Source organism: Salvelinus alpinus, chromosome 22, assembly GCF_045679555.1.
Source record: "Salvelinus alpinus chromosome 22, SLU_Salpinus.1, whole genome shotgun sequence".
Taxonomy (NCBI): domain Eukaryota; kingdom Metazoa; phylum Chordata; class Actinopteri; order Salmoniformes; family Salmonidae; genus Salvelinus; species Salvelinus alpinus.
In genome coordinates this window covers 12,008,445-12,030,556 of record NC_092107.1, presented here as the reverse complement: position 1 = coordinate 12,030,556, position 22,112 = coordinate 12,008,445, and the positions used below count along the sequence as shown (strand labels likewise).

Below are 22,112 nucleotides of genomic sequence, written 5' to 3'. Positions count from 1 at the left end.
AGAGTTGCATTGTGTAGGCCGTTGCATCTGTAATTAAAAAGTTACTCACACAGTATGTCATCACTATTGTGTTGATTGATTAATTCCAGTCAATAATTTTGGATTGATAAGGTCTAGGTAGCCTAGCCACCCAAAGTTTGATCACATTCACATTCTCTTAAAACAAATACAGGCCTATTTTAGGCTATAAATACATGACTGCTTCGTTTCACCTGGCCAGAGGGGATCAGAGTGCATAAGCTTCTCAAGGTCTAGGTAGCCTAGCCACCCAAAGTTTGATCACATTCACATTCTCTTAAAACAAATACAGGCCTATTTTAGGCTATAAATACATGACTGCTTCGTTTCACCTGGCCAGAGGGGATCAGAGTGCATAAGCTTCTCTAGGCTACCTGCAGCTGAAGCACAGATTAATTGTGCAAGGGTTGGCACATCATGAGGCAAATCACTATTTTAGGCAAATTACTACAATCACTATTTTAGTAGTTATTCAAAGTAAATAAGGCATACTTTTATGACTGCTGAATTCCAGTGGTGGAAAAAGTACCCAATTGTCATACTTGAGTAAAAGTAATACCTTAATAGAAAATGTAAAAGTGAAAGTCACCCAGTAAAATACTACTTGAGTAAAAGTCTAAAATTATTTGGCTTAAAATATACTTAAGTATTAAAAGTAAATGTAATTGATAAAATGTACTTAAGTATCAAAAGTAAAAAATATAAAATCATTTCAAAGTCCTTATATTAAGCAACCCAGACGGCATCATTTTATTGTTTAATTTTTTATTTATTTATGGATAGCCAGGGGCACTCTCCAACACTCAGACATAATTTACAAACAAAGCATATGTTCCGTGAGTCCACCAGATAAGAGGCTGTAGGGATGACCAGGGATGTTCTTTTGATAAGTGTGTGAAATAAAAAAATGTATTGTCCTGCTAAGCATTCAAAATGTAATAAGTACTTTTGGTTGTCAGGGAAAATGTATGAAAAAAAAGTACATAATTTTCTTTGGGAATGTAGTGAAGTAAAAGTTGTCAAAAATATAAAGAGTAAAGTACAGATACCCCCAAAAAACTACTTAAGTAGTACTTTCAAGTATTTTTACACCACTGCTGAATATCAATACCTCGCAAAGCAACTGCTCTCTACAGTACGTATCCCCTATTGATCTCGCATTATTCTCTCTTACATAGCAGGCGTAAAAGAATCAGACCAGACAAGTAACCACGCAATCGATTATGGTCATTGTAGTTAATAATCATGTTTTCTGCACTATGTAGAACATTGGCCTTTTGGAAACTACAACTCCCTATTACATTGCACAGTTCGGGCATGATCTGATCTATTTTTGCACAAACTGTAGTGCAATGTGCGCATTGAGCTCACAGAAAGGAACGAAATTAAATTCAAATAATTTAACTGACGTCAGTCAATTAGTTGTTTAAAAACGTAAAAATAAGCAACATTTAGGTTAATCCCTCAGCACAATGAGTTGGTTTAGGGGAAGAGTTCGCTAAAAGGGTTACATTTAGGAGAAGGGTTAGTTAACATGCTATGTAGTTCGAAAGTTTAGGGGAAGGGTTTGCTAACATGCTATGTAGTTGTTCGCCCACCCTCCTTTTGTTATTGCCTAAAGCAACCCATTTCATTTGAGTGTCCCGGATTCACGTTTACTATGTTACGTCTAGTCTATGCGCCCATCTGTGAGATGAGGTGGGAATCACGATTTCAATGGTAGAGTTGAACAGCTAGGGGCAAGATGTGCTAGATTTACTACTATAATAAATATCACCTTTGCAAGAACTGTCAAAAAGACCAGAATTGATGTGTTCGACTATAACTAAGCCTAAAACATCAGGTATTTTTTTTCATGAAATTTAGTCTTGAAAGGGTGGGTATAATTTGTGGAACGTTCCAACAGGAATATGTTCCAAAAACGTCGTAAAGTACAAGGTTGCTAACAAACAACGCATACCAGCCTTTACCAACAATGCAGTTTTAAGAAAAATACCTAAAAAAATAAAAGTTACAAATAATTACAGAGCAGCAGTAAAATAACAATAGCGAGGCTATAAATTGGGGTACCGGTAACGAGTCAATGTGCGGGGGCACCAGTTAGTCGAGGTAATTGAGGTAATATATACATGTAGGTAGGGTTATTAAAGGGACTTATGCATAGGTAATAATAGAGTAGCATCTGTGTAAAAGGGGGGGAGGGGGACAATGCAAATAGTCTGGGTAGCCATTTGATTAGATGTTCAGTAGTCTTATGTCTTGGTGGTAGAAGCTGTTTAGAAGCCCCTTGGACCTAGACTTGGCGCCCTGGGACCGCTTGCCGTGCGGTAGCAGAGAGAACAGTCTATGACTAGGGTGGCTGGAGTCTTTGACAATTTTTAGGTCCTTCCTCTGACACCGCCTGATATAGAGGTCCTGGATGGCAGGAAGCTTGGCCCCAGTGATGTACTGGGCTGTACGCACTTCCCTCTGTAGCGCCTTGCGGTCAGAGGCCGAGCAGTTGCCATACCAGACAGTGATGCAGCCAGTCAGGATGCTCTCGGTGGTGCAGCTGTAGAACCTTTTGAGGATCTGAGGACCCATGCCAAATCTTTTCAGTCTCCTGAGGGGGAATAGGTTTTGTCGTGCCCTTTTCACGACTGTCTTGGTGTGCTTGGACCATGTTAGTTTGTTGGTGATGTGGACACCAAAGAACTTGAAGCTCTCAACCTGCACCACTACAGCCCCGTCGATGAGAATGGGGGCGTGCTCAGTCCTTTTCCTGTAGTCCACCCTTACCACCTGGGGTGGCCCAGGATCCAGTTGCAGAGGGAGGTGTTTAGTCCCAGGGTTCTTAGCTTAGTTATGAGCTTTGAGGGCACTATGGTGTTGAACGCTGAGCTGTAGTCAATGAATAGCATTCTCACATAGGTGTTCCTTTTGCCCAGGTGTGAAAGGGCAGTGTGGAGTGCAATAGAGATTGCGTCATCTGTGGATCTGTTGGGCAGGTATGCAAATTGGAGTGGGTCTAGGTTTTCTGGGATAATGGTGTTGATGTGTGAGCCATATACTGAGCTCTTGAACTTTAAATTGAATTCAAGCCCTAATTTGAGTTTGACGACCGTCACAGTTAAAGTTACGTTTCTTACTGTATTTTTTCCCCTATTTCAATTAGTTTGGTGGTTTACCGAACATCACTTTTCCACTTTGTTATACTTCAAGCAAGTTTAGCGAAGACTAGCTAACAAGAAATCAGTGTTAGCTAGCTAGTAACATTAGCTGGAAGCTAGCAAAATGTGGAGGGAGCTGTCGTAACCGAGGTGGATACTGTCAACTATTTGGAAGATTTTGACACTCCTCCAGAAGTAACGGTACCGACGTCGGAGTAAATTCGTTTTCGGTACAGGTGTCCAATAAATCCCCTTCGAAACCCTCCAACCTGAAGAGATTACGAGAAAGTGACGCCGGGCAGACTCAACCACCCCAGCCTATCACCAATGAAGGCAATCCAGGGTTTAAACAAGAAATTTGACGAACAAGCTATTCGGTTGAATGGCTTTAATGAGAGGATTCATAATAAGACCCTCTAGATTGCAGACGCTTCCAAAACGACAGATTTGAATGTAGCAGGCATTAAGGGTATCACCACTGTTGAAAAATGACATTGATGCCCTGACAAAAGAAAACGAGGCGCTGCGCACAAGCCAGTGCTGAACAGGACCGATACAAGCGCCGATGGGGGCTGAGACTGAACGGGTTGCCTGAAACTGATGGTGAGAATATCAGAGGGATTGTGCTTGTCATTATTGGGAAGTTTGTTCCATATCACTGCTACCCTGAACATCGCGGTATATGTTGTACACAGTCTCGGAGACAAGAGAAAGGAGAAGAACAGACAGACAGGTCATCATTATGTTTGCGTTGAGCGGTTGAGGAACGTGAGAGACGATGTTTGGAGAGCTGCGAAGCTGGCGCCGATCTGCAGGGAGAAAGGCATTCGCTTTGCAGAAGAATTGAGCAAGCGCGACAGGGATGCCCGTGCGAAGCTGTGGCCACAAGTCGATGTGGCAAGCCGCAGGTGGTAAAAGCATTCTTTCGCCAGGGGTTTGCTGTCATTGGCCGCCGCAGGGTGGAGGCACGTGACTGACTGATTCACGCTTTACGAGTTGAAGCCATATACTTTTTCAACTGGTGAGTTTATTCATGCAATCGTTTATCTGAACACGGCATATAGGTGGTATTACATAGGGCGGTAATGTTTGTTTGTAGTGGCGAGTTTTGGATGTGAGCATTAAAGAACGTAATAATACTAAATGTGGTTTTTGTTCGTCATTTTGTTTCAAGATCGATATTATGTAAGTACATCTCCATTTATTTTCAATATGGCTTGATTAGCCTTCAGAGATGTATTTATTTTAAGTTTGAGAGTTCAATTGAAGATGTAAACTATTAATATAAGATGTGTTATTACACGATCTATCCATTTATTTCCCTGTGTATGGTCGTTACTGTTCGTCAAGTTCATTTTGATGGGCATATGTTACTTTTATATTATTCAGGCCCCTGTTTATTTTAGACAACTTTTTTTCTAGGATACTCTTCAATATTTATCTTTCCTTTTTATCCTTGAACACCAAGGGTTTACGTAACAATATAAAACGCAAGGCTATTTTTAGTTTTTGGAAAGATTCATTAAAGGCCAATTGTTTTTTTATTTCTAGAGACACATTCCTCAGATGCTGACTTAAAAAATGTGGTGACAAGATCATTTTTAGCCATGGCTCATCTCATTCTGCTGGTGTGGCAATACTTTTCAGACGTTTTCCAGGTACCGTTTTAGAAAGCAGGTGTGATGATGAGGGTCACTGGATATCTATTGTTTTCGAATATAAAGGGTCACGTTACATATTGGTAAATATGTATGGTTATAACATACAGTCAGATTCTCCAAGCAGATATTATTATTGTTGATATTAACAGGCTGAGCAATAAACTTGATTTAAATGAAAATGAAAAAGCCAAGCTTGCTAAATGCCAATGTGAACTGGAAGACATATACAACGATAAGGCACAAGGTGCCTTCATCCGTTCAAAGGGCAAATGGATTGAGAAAGGTGAAGAAAACGCAGGCTAGGAATAGTATTTCATCCATTTATGTAAATGACACTATCTGATGATCTTGAAGTGATTAATAAGAAAATACACTCTTTCTACAGTACGCTGTATCAATCTCATCTTTCGGAAGGCTACTTTGATTCCTTTTTTTGGTTACAGTTAATAACTCTGTTAAGCCTATAGAATAAAGGTTTAAGAAACTCTGTGATTCTGATATAGATATGACTGAGTTGGACCAAGGCATTAAACAAATCCTATAGGTAAATCTCCTGCACCGGATGGCTTGACTCCTGAATTCTATTGACATTTCTGGCTTGATATTAGAGTTATTGCTTTCGGTATACAAAGAGGATATTGCTAATGCTATCTTACCACCGTCTTTGAGACAGGGACTAATAGTTCTTATTCCCAAACCAAAGCAGGACTCTCTTTACCTGGACACCAATTACGTTGTTGGCAACTGGCTATAAGTTACTAGCCCATGTCTATGCCAAACATTTCAGAAAGAGAATCTTTAAACAACGATAATAGGATTAATTCCATAAGAGTTTCATTAAGTCAGTGGCTGCAACGTGATATCTCAATTTTGGGTTGCATTATTTTGTCCAAGACTGATTGTTTATCTAGAATCATATACCCAAGTCTGTCCCTTTTTCTTTCTTCTAATAACATTTAAAAAAAAGTCAATTCTGTAATATTTAGATTTGTTTGGAGGATTACAAGATATTATATTCGGAAATCTCATCTCATCCCGTTTGATGAGTTCATTGGTAAATTTCAGGTTAATACTACTCAGAGAGAATATATTTAAGGTTTGCAAAGTAATTCCACTTCCTTTACTTGGACTTATTAAGAACACTTTGTTATATTATGAGGTTGTTCTCTCTTTTCTAAGTTTACAAATGAATGACTTGAACCTTTTGGATAAAATATTCAACAATAAGTGGATACGATTGGGAGTTAATTAAGTAATTGTTGGTGATTATAATTCAATATATTGCTATGGAAGTGACCAACCCATGCTATGGTTAAAAACGACTACCTTTTACCTTAATTTTCCAGTTATCCCAAAAGTTTAAAGAAACCAATTTTTTAACATTTTCTTACATATACCCTGTTAATGATTTCTTGCACAAAATATTACATTTTGACAAAATGCCTTGTGTTTTTTTGTTCCTCTGATTCAGAATCTATAGAGCATTTATTTGTTTCATGCCGCTAGTAAACTATGGATTGAAATTCATTAATGGTTGTGTATATAATCTCCAGAATTCCCTAAATTTACCTTTGATGATGTTAAATGGCATTATGCTTATTCTTGTAATTCCGATCATAACTATTTTATTAACATTATTGTTGTTATTCTTGCAATAAATAAAACAAATAAAAAATAAGCATTAGGCAACCCTTCTGGTATCTGATGGACTCCACCCATGTGAGTACACTGTTAGCTATTCATACAGACTCACTGTTGACAGATGCCTCCCTTTCCCCTGCCCTGCCTTGTCTGCTCAGGTCACAGTTGCCAGTCATTGGCCACACACACACACCCCTCCCTTCTCCTTTCGCTTGGTTTGCTGATATGATGATCTCTTTCTTCCCTTCATTCAGACTGTTCCAAGTATGCTAAGTGGAATGTAACACAGCTTGCTGCTCTGCTTGTTCTGAACTCCATTTTCCTCTTGATTCTGATCGTCGGCGGTTGGTTTTCCTTTGTATCTAGGTAGGTTTTACAGATGCCTTCTTTTGTTCTGAATTATTTATGATACTTTTGTTGTAGAGATTACCGCAACGTAAAATTCAGAAACTTGTTTTTGTCATAGCAACAGTTTAAAGAGTTAAATGCATGTACATGGACTTGTCAGCCTCCAGTACTTATACTGTTTAATACATATCTGTCTTTTAAAATCATTTTCTTTTTTTTCACCACCTACAGGATCGTCAGCCTACTGACTAAGCCATGACCCAAACCAGCATGTCCCGTGAGGAGGCCTACACTGCCCTGATGAGGGGGGTCAAGGAGCTGGACCTCAGCGGGCCAAACATACCCAGCAACTTAGTACTGATCGGCGACCAAGCCTTCCCGCTGGCCATGAACACCTGTGGCCAGGTCCTGATGGCTGCCTCATTCTACGGCCGAGGCCGGGTGGTGGTGCTGGGCCACGAGGGCTACCTCACCGCCTTTCCTACCCTAGTGGAGAATGCCCTCACCTGGCTGACAGGCTCCTCCTGTGACAGCACTACTGTGGGCGTCCACCAGAGCTGTAAGGCCGTAGCCGACAACCTCAGCCACTCCAGCCTCCAACCCAAGGTGGGGGGCTTCTGCGAGGGCCTGGGAGTGTATGTCACAGATGCGTACTGCGTGGGCCCAGAGGTGAAGGAGCTGGTGGGGTTCCTGAAGGTGGGGGGCGGGCTGCTGATTGCTGGTCAGGCGTGTAGCTGGGCGGAGGAACACCCCAAACAGAACACCCTGCTGGGTTTCCCTGGGAACAAGGTTTCCAGCGTGGCTGGCATCTACTTCTCGGAGCACCTTGGGGAGCTGGGTACTCTCCCTGTGCCTCCACAGATCCCTTCCAACTGGCTGGCTGTGGCGTAAGTATTGGGCAGTTCATAGAGAGAAGAGAAGGTGGCATATTAATATAGAGATACTGTAGTAAAACGGAAATGTGTACATGGTGGTATTTTGTGCCTCATCACCTCCTAGAACCAGGTGTGAAGAAAACAAAGAAGGGGTTTTATTTAACTCCAGAAATCACCTGGTTAAATAAATGTAAAAAAAATGTTTATTTGAGCTATATTTATGTGTCTAAGTTCTCATACCTACACTTTCACTCTCTTCTTTCCCTAGGATAGGCAAGGACTTCAAGGATGACCTGGAGTTCCTGCTGGAGGGCGTGACTGAGTTTGATATCCAGGGCGGGGCTATTTGCTCAGAGGTGCTGGTACACGGCCCTCTCGCATTCCCCATCGGCACCACAAAGGACTGCAGGGCCTTTCTGGCCGGGGCATACTACGGCCAGGGCCGAGTCATCGTGATCACCCACGAGGGATATTTGGGCCGAGAGCAGATGTCCCCCTTCATGCTCAATGCCGTGCGCTGGTTAGACGAGGGCCGTAACGGCTTGGTAGGCGTCCTGCCCCAGCTCGGCGCCGCCCACACCCTGCTGAGCAAGTCTGGCCTGCGCTGTGAGAAGAGCGGCTTCAGGAAGGAGCTTAGCGTCTACGTCTGCACCTCCTACAGCGACGCCCAGGCCGATGAAATCCAGGACTTTGTGGCCGAGGGCGGGGGTCTGCTGATCGGGGGTCACGCCTGGTACTGGGCCCAGACAAATCCGGGCCACAACACCATGACAGGGTACGCAGGCAACCACATCCTCAACAAGATGGGCCTCAGCATGATGGGGAACACTCTGGACGCAGGCTGCTACAAGGCCCCAGTCCCGGGTCAGACCTGCTCTGAGGGCTTCCACTTCCGCCACCTGCTGCGCCGCTTTGCCGGCCACGTGACCCAGGGCGAGACGCTGACGGAGCATGAGGAGGCGGGTCTGAAGAAGCTTGGCAGCGACTGCGCCAATTACCTGCACATGCGGGCGCACGACTGTGCCTCGTACACCTCGGTGCTGGCCATGCTCACTGACGTGCTGAAGGAGACGGGCATCCCCCAGGTGTGCCACAGCTGCCCGGTGATAAGCGCCAAGGACCACCTGCTGCTCAATGTTGGCGCGCAGGTGTACAAGGTGTGCCAGGACCCAGATGCCCTACTGCCTTACCTGATTAAGGACCAGCCAATGATGCCCGCCTTGTCCAATGCCAGGGTTAGGATCAACTGTAATACAGCAGGTCAGTTAGCTCTCATTTGCACTCTAAAATAGTGGATCATGGTTAAGGAGATGGTTAAGTCTTGGGAAGCAATGGGTGCAAGAAAATACCTTTCGCCATAGCTACTCTGCTTATGTGCAAGCTCATTGGTTAGTTTGGGAATACATGTTTCTAACCATACACTCACTATTATTCTATACAGTTGTGTTTGAAAATAACCACTGCTGAACATTATCTTAGGAGGAGAGGAGTGGCTCAGCACTGGTCTGTTCCTTTCCCCTGGGATGAGGACGTACATGGCCATGCCACCACAAATCGTCAACCAGGGCTGGAAGGTATCCATTACTGCTTTTTGTTATGTCTTATCATTCTAAAGTCTATTGAATCAAATAATGTTTTATTTGTTTTGAGATCAAGCCCTTTACATGTTGATGCAAAAGCACTTTGTGGATTGATTGATTGCCTGACTGATGCCCCTGTTACCATCAGGTCCAGATAGGCTGTCAGACTGACAACATTGGGAATTCGAACGAGCTGAGGCGAGCGCCAGTGGTTCATGAGCGCTTCCCCATAGACTCAGAGATGATGCAGGTGTGGAACCTGTGGGGCGGTCTCCTCTATCTCATCGCCCCTCCTAAGACCCAGGTGGAGGGGTTGGAGGTCATCATTCAGGGGGCTGTGCCGGCCCCCTACTACAAGACTGGTAAGTGGGTGGGTGGGAGAGGGAGGGAGATTGGGCTCGATGATGCATTTTACACTTTGGTCTTATAATGCATCCAAGTGATGTATTACAAGGGTGTTACAACTATGAGTTGTTATAACTCATGACGGCTTATAGCAAGTGTTATAATGCACCAAGTGTGCCATTATTATATGTGCGTGCCTCATAGAAAGTGTTACAGAGAGGGTATTTCAATGAGACTAACCTGGATAAATACCAGGTGAATAAAAGATAACACAAAGTACATACATCATAAAAGAACAAAGTACATTACTCCATCCAGCCCCCTCATTTACTCATTTACAATGTCTGTCTGGGACCCTTTTGACTTCATCCAGGCAAAATATATCTTTTCACCTGTTTTTTTATTCATTTCCCAGAGTTGTATTCATGTATTCTGATCTGCTATTCATGTATTCCTAATACATAATTGAGTTGCTTCCTGCTCGCTGTTGCCATTTTGAATGTACGATGATGACGGCTGATTAAAGAGGAAATGACAGAGCCTTTGTTCTGCGTGAAACATCTGTAGAATACAGAGATACACTAAGCTTAGAACAGCGATGCTCTCAGATACTGTGTAATTGCAGCTGTGTTACTAAAACTGAACTCCCTGCTGTTATGAGAATTGATTTTCAGTGTGCTACTCATCATTGTGGTAGGAAATCACACTGTACCAAATGTTTGTCTGGTAATATTCATCTTGAAGGCCATTTAATGTATGTTGCTCACCAATGCTAGGCCGATTGATTTCATGATTGATTATGAAGATGTACACAGCCTAGTCATAACACCTTGTGAAAATAATAAATTCAGTGAAATGATCCAGGATTTTCCTCCAACCCTTGCCTCTTTCCTCTCTAGGCATGACCACACCTGCAGACTGGGCAGTTCTGCGGAACGCCCCTTCCCCCTGGGCAGAGATGGAGTTTGAGAACATCATCCTGACCGTCCACTCTGACGTGGTCCGAGGTCTGGATCGGCCTGACCTGGTGGCAGCTCTCTGGGATGACATCATGAGGGGGGTAGCTGACCTGGCCTCTGTCCCCGCCAAGTTCCCCCGCAAGGAGCGCTTTGTGGCCGACGTCCAGATTTCCCATGGTCAGTGTCTGTCCCTTTTATTTCTTAGCATGGACAAACTGTCTTGACTGGAATTGACTATGGTAGGGGACTAGGGATTGTGTAATTGCTGGATATGAACAGGAAAAAGAGAAATGATCTGAAAAGACATTGACCCAAATATTTCAAAAATGTATTTTGAGTCAGGTAGGACAGGCCCTATACAGTTTCTAAGGGAGCAAGAGTGACCTACACTCTTATAAAAAGAGCTTCTATCTAGAACCAAAAAGGGTTATTCGGCTGTCCTCATAGGAGAACACTTTTGATTCCAGGTAGAACCATTTTTGCTTCAATATAGAACCCTAAAGGGTTCTACCTATCGGGACAGCCGTAGAACCCTTTTGGAACCATTTTTTAAAGAGTGTATTGGAGTGGACTGCGCAACCTCTGCCCTGCAAGTATCCAGACATTGAGCTGACCCTCTCCCCGCCCCACCCACAGGCTTCATGCATGCAGGCTACCCTATCATGATACAATCCTCCTCCGCCCCAGACCTGTTGAACCCTGTGGCAGCCCGCAGCTCGGGCCTGTGGGGAGTAATCCACGAGCTGGGCCACAACCAGCAGAGACGAGTCTGGGAGTTCCCCTCACACACCACTGAGTGCACGTGTAACCTGTGGTCCGTGTACGTGCACGAGGAGGTGTTGGGGGTGAAACGGGATCAGGCCCACCCCAACATGGCGCTGGCCAACCGACAGAGCCGTGCCGAGGGGTACGCTAAAGGGGGCAGGAATCTGGCCAGCTGGGACATGTGGGTGGCACTGGAGACCTACATGCAGGTGACAGGAGATTCTAGTGATGTATACTGTGTAGTACGCCCTGCTGCAGAGTATGTTGTGTACAAACCCTACAGTTAGTGCTTGTGAAAGACCGATAGGAAAATATAGATGCTTAAAAAAAGTTACTTTATCTCGGGTTGAGTTTGTGTAAGCAGTTTCTCTTCGTTGTCCTCCTTCCCACCAGCTCCAGGACCAGTTTGGCTGGGACGCCTTCAAGAAGGTGTTTGCTGCCTACCACACCATGCAGAACGTGCCCAATGACAACCAGGGAAAGATGAACCTGTATGCTGAGACCTTCTCCCTGGCGGTCGAGAGGAACCTGGCTCCCTTCTTCAAGGCCTGGGGCTGGCCCATTGAGCCCGCTACAGAGGAAAAGCTCTCTAACATGCCGGTGTGGAGCGACCACCCTATGACCCAGTATGGCTGAACTATAGAGGAGGTCACCCCCTTATATTGGGGGTCACAGGTCACAGGTCAGGGATTGCTGGTGAAGGGTAGGTACTGTTTGGTGACGGGTTAAGGTAAAGGAGTGGTGACTAGGAGTGTATTGGCCTGGTGTAGAAATGCTACTGCACGAATCATGGTTGCGTTTGTTGTGCAAAGAAATAAATAATTGTAACGGTTTTTGAAGTCGTCACAAAGGGCTGGCTGAGGAGATTGGGGGTCTATTGTTGACTATAAATGCAGTTGTATATTCTAGTGCACTTCAGACGAGTCCTTGCAAGTGCCTTATTTATAATAAGTTGGATGTTTTACAAGGTCTTTCATTCCAAATGTAGTTATGTGCAAAGTAAGGCACCTTATTCTGAAGTCTCATGTGTTTTTGATACTGTATACAAAGCTAAAGAAATGTACCTCTTGTTATATACTTTATATTATTCTTGCTTATTCCTAGAAAGCACATAAAGAATAATAAAATATGTATCTCTCCAAACATAGTTCTTTATTTATCCACTGTAGTTCATGATGTCATTTTCACAGTAGGAAGCACTTGACTTGGCTGAAAGACTGGTGCTGATGTGTGAACTGAAGTTTTAGCTCACATTGCCACTGTCAAATAATGATTAGAAACCCATGAGTGGGAGAAACCACTTCTCGGGCACTGTCTGGCAGTTGTTGTGAAACAAACCTTTCAGCTCCAGCAGTGAGCGCTGGTCCACTCGGTTCTGCTCGGTGTTGAGGGTGGTGGCGCCACCGCTACGGACCGGCTCACCGTTGTTGTCCACACAGCAGTAGGCGTTCCAGATGTACTCGGGGATATTGACGCGTCGGACGTTGTCCTTGACAATCCAGTTGTCTGTGGAGGGGATGGCGCCCACCAGCACGTAGGCCTGGGCGCACTGGGCCTTGAACAGGTCAGTGAGCTGGGACTCGTGGCGGGCCCAGGCGTTCTGGTTGAGCTTGGGGTTCTGGGGCACCACATTGGGCAGGGTGAAGGTGGCGTTACGACTGGGGACTTGGGGAGGAAAGGAAGGGGGTGACCGTGTGAGATTAAGAAGGAGAGAGAAAGAGGGATATACTCTAGGTTTAATAATTTGTCATGAGATTAATTAGTAAGTGTTACAAATTAGCAATGGCATGTTGAGGCCCACTTGGAGTCAACTTTGAGGCAACATTGTGTGTTTGCTGGTTAGTGGAAATAAACTTGAGTTTACCTTGTACTTAACTTTCAGCTCAATAGTCGACCATCACAGTAGTCCACACTGAACTAAGAAACAATTCTAAGAATCCTAACAACATTGGAATTAAAATGTTGTTGCATGAAATCTGTCCAAAGCAGAGCCGGTATTGTGGAGTAGACTACCTGCATGGTGTCCATTGGGGTTGAGATGGCCGCGGTCGAAGCCAGAGTGGGTGTAGTCCTCGTTGAGCGCCTGTCTCTCGCCCATCTTTCCCCAGCCAGTACCCATCCTTCATCTCTGCACCCCACGTAAGGTTCACAAGCTGGGAAGGAAAGTAAACTGCTGTTACAACCCCAAGCTTCAGATCAATTCAAACCTAAAATATCATTGATCTTTCTCAACTTTTTAGGCATCTAATAAAAAATGTTGCCATAATTTATTTTGGCAACGTTTTTGAATTTGGGTCACCAACATAGAGTTATTGATGTGAGTTGTTGAGGAGACCGTCCTATGGCATGTCTGTTTCTAGCCACATACACATCTGCCCCGTTCTCATGACCCACCTGTGGCTCCATAAACCAGCGCTTCTCCCTGCCTCCGTTGCTGGGCTGAAAGCGGTAGGCTGAATACACAGCAATGTGGTGGTTGGTGTCGTACAGCGTGGCAAAGTGGTACCTGTTGTAGAAGCGCTGGCACAGGCGGGCAGCGCCCCAGCCCGGTACCTTCCCCTGGTAGAAATACTCAACACACTCCGGGATGTCCTTGAAGTTGGACATTTATTTTATATGACATACGTATATGCTGTGTTTATACAGGCAACCCAATTCTGGCCAAAAGACCAATTAGTGGAAAAAGATCAATCAGATCAGCTCTTTTGCCAAAAGATCAGAATTAGGCTGGCTCTGTAAACACAGCCATAAAGACATATTTGTTATATTAGTGTGCTCTGATCCTTTCAACCCATTGTAGAGGCCAGTGAATCCCTACGTTGAGAATGTGATGCTGTGAAGTCCCTTGATAATATCCAATGTCACTTACTGGTAACTGTGGAAGATCATGTCATTGACTTTGAGGTGCTTGGTGGTGGAGGGGGCCATCTCACGGAACTGTACAGCACAGGAAGAGCCCAATAATGAACAACACTATGCATCAGGGCAGTACCTCAGAGCCTACATTGAACTGGGTGTATCCCATGGCCTGTACATTATAAGGTTTAAGAAGTGTACATTGAACCCGATGGTTGTCGTTTAAGTCCCAGGTTGGGCTATTCTGTGTGTACGATCAGGTCGCAAGTTCATGTCACCCTCTACTCTGAACTGCTGAATAATTAATCATGTGTAGTCTGGTATATACAGTTCAGTAGCGGAAGAGAGGAGACCTACTCTGTTGTTGTGCTTGGCCTGCTCCAGGGAGGCAGAGAAGTTGAAGCACCGACAGGACACGCCCAAACTCTGGCTGACGTCCCCCTCCAGGTATGTTGACAACGTATAGAAGTTACATGCTATTCCCTACAAACACACTCAATCAAATATCTTTGGTTTGGTTCATGCATGTAGCAGCTTTACCACTCTCTGATATGTAAGTGGTTTAGGTTGTTCATGAACTGCAAACCAAAAGTGCTCCACACACTAGTAGGAGCACAGAGACGGGTACCGTTTGCGAGACTCAGGGTCTGGGTTGGTGTTATCCACCGCCACGCTGCGCCCCTCCTTCAGAGCCCGCTCACAGGCCGAAACACAGCTCTGCCACGAGCCCAGGGTGTCCTGACAAACACAGGTCAGGTCAGTGTGTGTATATGCGTGTGTGTGTGGATGTCAAGAGAGCCAACAGCACACTGATCCACTCACCCTGTTCACGTACACGTAACCTTTGGGGACGATGTGTGTGTGGAAAAAGGATGATTTCCCGGCTGGATAAAAAAAAAGAAGGGAGGGTTGTCAGTAAAGAGAGGGAGGATGGCAGAAAAATAAGGAATGCACGTCCACTTACAAGCAGGGAAACCCACGACAATGATTACTTCCTGCTTGGTGGAGGTGAGGGAGGCACTGGGCGGGTCATATAGACGGGCGTTAGAGTCACATTTCCTCTGGAGAGAGACACACACACACACACAGTCAGATGTGCAAGTGCACACACATACATAGAGGCTTCAAAAGCTTCACACGTATTCTGTGCAGACAGAATACCACAGATATCCACCCGGTTACTCACAGGGTCAAATGGAGGAAGACTGAAGGGGGCGGTCTTCCAGCCCAGGAAGAACTCCTCTGGAGTGTGGAACTGTAGTCCAAGGTTCAGAGCAAACTAGTCGAGAGAGAGGGAGAGAGAGAGAAAAATCAGTGTCAGGCATTATTAAGATATGCAATGCCTGCATGGTACAACACCTGGTCTGAGTGGATGACAAACAACTAGACAATGCTAAATGGAGCTGGCTTTGTGAACCTTTTGCGACACACCTGTGTTGAGGTGGTTTGTAGGAAACAATCATCGTCTACATGTAATCCCTATTCACAATGTCTGATATGATGCGTGCCTTATGGTCTCACCTTCTCACACAGGTGCTCCCACATCCCCATCACTGGCTTCCTGTAGATCCCAGGACCAGGCGCCACAAAGACCTGAGACACACACACAGTTAAAGGTGTCCACATCTGATTTACACACAATAAAACACTGACAAACACATAGATACAATAGTGAATCTGCTTTCAAGCGCCATCTTTGTGTTTAAATGTTTCTTGACTAACCTGTATGGGGAGCTGTAATGTCTTCAGAATGTTCTCCACTTTAGACTTGAAATCCTCAGGCTTCAGTTTCCCCCTAGATATACCCATCTGATTGGTGAAAAACACAACCTGGGAGGGGCAACAGAGACATCATGAGCTATTCATCTAGCCACATATTGCCATTAAAAGGACGGATAAGAAATATTTCTCGTAGAACAGCTTTGCCGTGTCCATGCTTGACAATACATTTATGTTTGCTTCTACCTTGTAGCCTTTCTTTAATAAGCTGGCCAGTTTGGGTTGGATCTCAGGAAAGAGAATCCTGTAAAGGAGATAAGAGAACAAATATAGGCAAGGAAATGACTCAAGTCAAGAGATGAGGAAGAGGGATGAGGAGAGAGCAAGCAAAGCGAGAGGAGGCCATACGCAAAGCCGCAACTTGACAGAACAGCAGACTGACTGACCTCCAGTCATCTGGGCTGGTGGGAAACACTTTTCCAGAATTGGTGGTGATGATACACCCGTCAATGTCGAACCCAGCAATCTGGGCCAGAAAGAAAGATGGGTCGGCTTTAAAATGATGTTACTAAAAGTAATTGTGTTTGTACTGCTTGGTTGAAAACGAACTTCGAGACAATTAGATTGTTAGTGGAAACAATATATGTCCAAAGCGCTCAAATGTAGGGCTAAAATGTTTTCATCCTTGGATGGACAAAGTAAAATCATATTCAGCATCTCATTCAAACAACACACAGACTCATTGGCTTAAATCAAATATTGAGTTTTACAGAATTACCTAGTTAGCTCTTACCTTGGTGCTTCCAGTGACGCCAACAGCAGTGTAGAGCATGAGGTTTCCAATCTGCTGCCATTGGCTTCGAGAACAGGCCGAGACTGATGCCTGCTGCTGGACACAGTCTCTGCTAGCCCCTGAAGCACTCTCTGACATCTCCTGGAGGTGTCGGAGCTTCTCCTCAGCAAGCTTCTCAGCCTCGTCGTCGCCCCCACTGTCGGAGCCTGTAGTCCTCCTACGCTTCTCCTGCGGGTCCTCCTCAGAACTGTGTGACCTCTTGGATGCCTGCGTGAAAAAGAAAAATGCAACCATGGTCAAACTAAACTTCACATAAATTGGAGGTTGGCATTGAGAAAACATGGTGTATTTTGAACAGTTGAAGTGATACGTTAGGTCCTTTCGGTTACTCTAAATATTGCTAGACAAATTAAAATGCATGCCATTTTCTCAGTTAAGATGAACGTGTTCTCATACCTTCTTGGGAGAGGAAGCAAAAAAGTATTGGATGCTGCGTTTGGGACCTGTGCTTTGAACCTCCCTCCCTCTGTCATTCTTTCCTCCTTTTGTCTTATCCAATGCTTTCAACCTTTCTACAACCTTCCCCTTCTGGGCAGAGGATGAGGAGGTTTCGTTGGAAGCAGAGAACTGCACTCTGAAGGGGTGGCTCTGGTTAACCAGGTAGAGGGTGCTGTCATGGGTCAGTCGGCCAGACTGGCCTCTACCAAGACTCTCACTGCCCAAGGATGAGGGGTTGGGACCAAGCTGAAGAGGAAAACTATACTTTGACAGCAGTTACAGACAGGTTAAGCAGTAGTGTTGAGTGTAAAACTAAGATAAGAGAGCGTTGGCCTCAACAACAGGCACAATGTAATCATTTCATACCTGTGTTACAAGTACCTCCTTGTCTGCATAACAGGCCACCAGCTTCACTCGAAGGAATATGACACATTTTAGATAGTTGTGCAGTTTAGATAGCTGGCTGGAGTAATCCCACCGGACACCGCATTTAAAAAGCAGCATCCCAATAATCTCTCCTTTCTCCTGAAGTTTACACTCATTCACTACTTTTCACACATTTAAACACATTGAATTGGTGTATGCATGGGCAAGATAGAGTTTCCATATACCATTAATTTATTTTTAAATCCATGAAGGAAAGTGAACAAGTGCACACTTTGGGAGGTAAGATAAATAATTAGAACATGGCCATTGGTACGTATCTAACGTTAGCTAGCTAGTCCTCTTACCCTGGTGTCGGGAGCACTTCTTGTCAATAACTCCAGTCTCTGGACCACGACCTAGGATCACGGCTCGGCCATCGGCTAGTGGGACACGAGCGCCGGATGCACTGAGTAATGTGCACTGCTGCATCTGCAAAGACAAGAGACAGTAGGATGTAGGGAAAAACAAATAACGTACGGTGTCCATAACATATCGGTTTACAATGGGTGTAACATTAATTAGGCATGTCAAATGTTTCTTAAGTCAAGAGCCGAGCAGCAATTCTAAACGTAACTTTACGAAGTGTTGAACGATTATAGCTAGCTTTATAAGTTAAAAAGCTTACATAAGGAAGTTATCTTTCACATCAGCAATAAATTATTTCCAAAAAACAAAAGGTTAAATTACTACACTCCTTAATAGTGTTCGTGTTCCCACAAGGCCATATCTCCATGTTTCATACTTTTAAAATGTTCCACTTAAAATTGCGGTATTGTGTTACAGAAAGACGTCATTACTATTTCTCTAGGCACTAACTCTGCCATGGTCTGGAGAAAATAAATGCAAATTTTTTAGGTGTTTTGTATAAACTCCTAAAATACATTATGTGGGAAACACAGGCTTAGATTGTATACGTTTTGTTCTATGAGATAATCATCAGCTAATGTCACTTTGTGAATTTTCAAGAATGTATGTTGTAAAAAAAAAAGCACAAAGGCTCATAATTCATTAAGGGCATGTTAATTGACTGCCATTATCTCATAGGACAAAACTTATATGATCTCCTAAACCTGTGTTACCCTCAGACCTTATTTTCAGCATTTATTCAAAAACCCTATTCTTTCCCCATTCAATATCCCCATGGGGATTGCTGAGCGAACCTGAGGTAATTTATTCCGGGTTTAGGACTAAAGGTGTCGAGCTCGATTGTGTTGGGAAGAAAAGTGCAAGCATCACATTGACATTTAAGATTAAGGGCTCAATTCAATCCAACCCGCATTGCAGTATTTACGCAGTAGCTCTTTTTCCAATGGTCAAATTAACTCACAGATTGGGTCTTGGTTACTGTATAAAAACCTACAGCTACAACCAGGGCGACCCTCTCACAGATATGCTTTCACTTTTTAGAATTAGAAGTGTGTGGGCACGCGATTAATATAGAAATAAAGGATTTTTTTTAAAGAACGTAAAAAGATATATGCCCCATGTGGGATTAGAACTCACAATTGTTTTAGCAGACTGCACCACCAGTCATAGCATTTGGGAAACAAATACAACTATTTCTTGTTAAAATGGATGTAGCAACGACTATAGATGTATAACCCTCATCCTCCTTGACATAGTAGAGCATATTTAAAGGATATGTTTCTTCATTTGTAACATTGTGTGATTTCAGTGGTAGCACCACAGGTCCAAGATGTGATGGGGGATAGGCTAACCCAGTTGTTCTCAAACCTCTTGTTGTGGACCCCCAGACGGTTCATGTATTTGATCTATTACAGAACTAGCACACCTGATTAAATTTGTCAACTAACCCTTGATTAGGTGGATCAGGTGAACTAGTTCAGGGCTAAAACAAAATTATTAAATGTCTTAGGTCCCTGAGGAGAACCACTGGGCTAACCAGGTAAAACTAGTTGGAGGGTATGACATAGTAATACATCAGCTGTAAAACTGTTTTATATAGGCTATGATGGGACCATATTTTTTCTAATCAGGTCATATGTTTTTTTTAAATAGACAACTACTGATTGGACAATAGAACTAACAGGGCTGAGTTTTCTTTATGCAGAGTTGCATTGTGTAGGCCGTTGCATCTGTAATTAAAAAGTTACTCACACAGTATGCCATCACTATTGTGTTGATTGATTAATTACAGTCAATAATTTTGGATTGATAAGGTCTAGGTAGCCTAGCCACCCAAAGTTTGATCACATTCACATTCTCTTAAAACAAATAAAGGCCTATTTTAGGCTATAAATACATTACTGCTTCGTTTCACCTGGCCAGAGGGGATCAGAGCGCATAGGCTTCTCTAGGCTACCTGCAGCTGAAGCACAGATTAATTGCGCAAGGGTTGGCACATCATGAGGCAAATCACTATTTTAGGCAAATCACTACAATCACTATTTTAGTAGTTATTCAAAGTAAATAAGGCATACTTTTATGACTGCTGAATTCCAGTGGTGGAAAAAGTACCCAATTGTCATACTTGAGTAAAAGTAATACCTTAATAGAAAATGTAAAAGTGAAAGTCACCCAGTAAAATACTACTTGAGTAAAAGTCTAAAATTATTTGGCTTAAAATATACTTAAGTATTAAAAGTAAATGTAATTGATAAAATGTACTTAAGTATCAAAAGTAAAAATATAAAATCATTTCAAAGTCCTTATATTAAGCAACCCAGACGGCATCATTTTATTGTTTAATTTGTATTTATTTATGGATAGCCAGGGGCACTCTCCAACACTCAGACATAATTTACAAACAAAGCATATGTTTCGTGAGTCCACCAGATAAGAGTCTGTAGGGATGACCAGGGATGTTCTTTTGATAAGTGTGTGAAATAAAAAAAAATATTGTCCTGCTAAGCATTCAAAATGTAATAAGTACTTTTGGTTGTCAGGGAAAATGTATGGAAAAAAAGTACATAATTTTCTTTGGGAATGTAGTGAAGTAAAAGTTGTCAAAAATATAAAGAGTAAAGTACAGATACCCCCAAAAAACTACTTAAGTAGTACTTTCAAGTATTTTTACACCACTGCTGAATATCAATACCTCGCAAAGCAACTGCTCTCTACAGTACGTATCCCCTATTGATCTCGCATTATTCTCTCTTACACAGCAGGCGTAAAATTTCGCGCCCCCCCAACTCTCCGCCGCGACTGTAAATAGTATAATTTGTCTATAAAAGTGTTATAGGTACACCTCTGCATAACATTGTATCCATATTAACATTAAAGAAAACAAAAAAAGAAAGAAATATAGATCAACTTACAACAAAGAATAACTTTATTAACATTGTTTTTTAGTCTGTAACAGAAAAGATTTAAAGTGCATCACTTTGCCTGAAAAAAACAAAAACAATTCAAGCCTTATTTAAACTGTAAACATTTTTTGACCATTAGATACTGAAAAATAAAATAGAATCAATAAATAATAATAAATTCAAATTGATCAGCAACATTAACTCAGGAGCACAATATATGAAACACTTTAACTTATAAAACAAAAAATGAATAAAACAATTTGTGCTGATTTTTTTTATCAAAATGAGGAAGTCAGGATTAATGAGAACGTTTTGCAAAGCGGGACGACAATATTCCGCACGTTTTCGCTGAAAAAACTCAAGCGGCTTATCAGCGTGATTGGGGTGTAATGTCTTTAAGTGACGCCTTCATTTATTTGGCTTCATGCTGTCCGCTGCCAACATTTTTAGACACAGTAAACATACCGGTCTTTTCTCCTCTCCCACCGTAGTCACAGTCATGCCAAGCGCTACGTCGTCATATTTCCTCGTCTTAGCTTTCGGGAGACTTACGTTTGTCTCATTATCTCCGTCTTAAGGGTTTGTTATCTGCACTTCATATCTCCTGCTCTGTGCTGTGTGCTCTTGTTCGATGCAAAAAAAAACTACTCCCTGCGGCCAAAAAAAGCATGTTCCCCGGGGTCACACGCGGGGAACATGGCATCGCTCCGAGCCCCCCCAGGGGGGCGCGCTCCACTATTTGAGAAGGACTGGTTTAGGGGAAGAGTTCGCTAAAAGGGTTACATTTAGGGGAAGGGTTAGTTAACATGCTATGTAGTTGTTCGAAAGTTTAGGGGAAGGGTTTGCTAACATGCTATGTAGTTGTTCGCCCACCCTCCTTTTGTTATTGCCTAAAGCAACCCATTTCATTTGAGTGTCCCGGATTCACGTTTACTATGTGACGTCTAGTCTATGCGCCCATCTGTGAGATGAGGTGGAAATCACGATTTCAATGGTAGAGTTGAACAGCTAGGGGCAAGATGTGCTAGATTTACTACTATAATAAATATCACCTTTGCAAGAAGGTGCAAGAACACGTGGTCCCGTGTGGCTCAGTTGGTAGAGCATGGCGCTTGCAACGCCAGGGTTGTGGGTTCATTCCCCACAGGGGGACCAGGATGAATATGTATGAACTTTCCAATTTGTAAGTCGCTCTGGATAAGAGCGTCAG

At 43.3% G+C, this 22,112-nt stretch overlaps 2 protein-coding genes and 1 pseudogene across 7 annotated transcripts; 1 reads left to right on the top strand and 2 right to left on the bottom strand.

Annotated features, from left to right (window-relative positions):
• The first annotated feature begins 2,890 nt into the window (after positions 1–2,890).
• On the top strand, positions 2,891–12,484 carry LOC139549013 (TRPM8 channel-associated factor homolog). 6 transcript variants are annotated; one of them, XM_071359052.1, is made up of 9 exons: positions 2,891–3,005; positions 6,724–6,835; positions 7,049–7,704; positions 7,961–8,952; positions 9,172–9,266; positions 9,421–9,634; positions 10,517–10,753; positions 11,213–11,550; positions 11,735–12,484. In XM_071359052.1, exons 3-9 carry the CDS (start codon positions 7,073–7,075, stop codon positions 11,975–11,977), a joined length of 2,751 nt encoding a protein of 916 aa, XP_071215153.1. In that variant the 5' UTR covers positions 2,891–3,005; positions 6,724–6,835; positions 7,049–7,072; the 3' UTR covers positions 11,978–12,484. The 6 variants fall into 6 exon arrangements, with proteins under 6 accessions (XP_071215153.1, XP_071215154.1, XP_071215152.1 ...); XM_071359051.1 differs by lacking the exon at positions 2,891–3,005 and adding an exon at positions 3,361–4,188; XM_071359050.1 differs by lacking the exon at positions 2,891–3,005 and adding an exon at positions 4,198–4,352.
• LOC139549016 (endonuclease domain-containing 1 protein-like) lies at positions 12,473–13,948 on the bottom strand (annotated as a pseudogene).
• Positions 13,949–14,797: 849 nt separating this feature from the next.
• LOC139549015 (bifunctional polynucleotide phosphatase/kinase-like) lies at positions 14,798–18,194 on the bottom strand. The gene is made up of 12 exons (XM_071359057.1): positions 17,939–18,194; positions 17,574–17,620; positions 17,166–17,453; positions 16,710–16,976; positions 16,363–16,442; positions 16,163–16,220; positions 15,920–16,027; positions 15,719–15,790; positions 15,384–15,476; positions 15,162–15,258; positions 15,020–15,081; positions 14,798–14,935 (listed from the first exon to the last, which is right to left on the bottom strand). Exons 1-12 carry the CDS (start codon positions 18,117–18,119, stop codon positions 14,801–14,803), a joined length of 1,488 nt encoding a protein of 495 aa, XP_071215158.1. The 5' UTR covers positions 18,120–18,194; the 3' UTR covers positions 14,798–14,800.
• Positions 18,195–22,112: the final 3,918 nt, after the last annotated feature.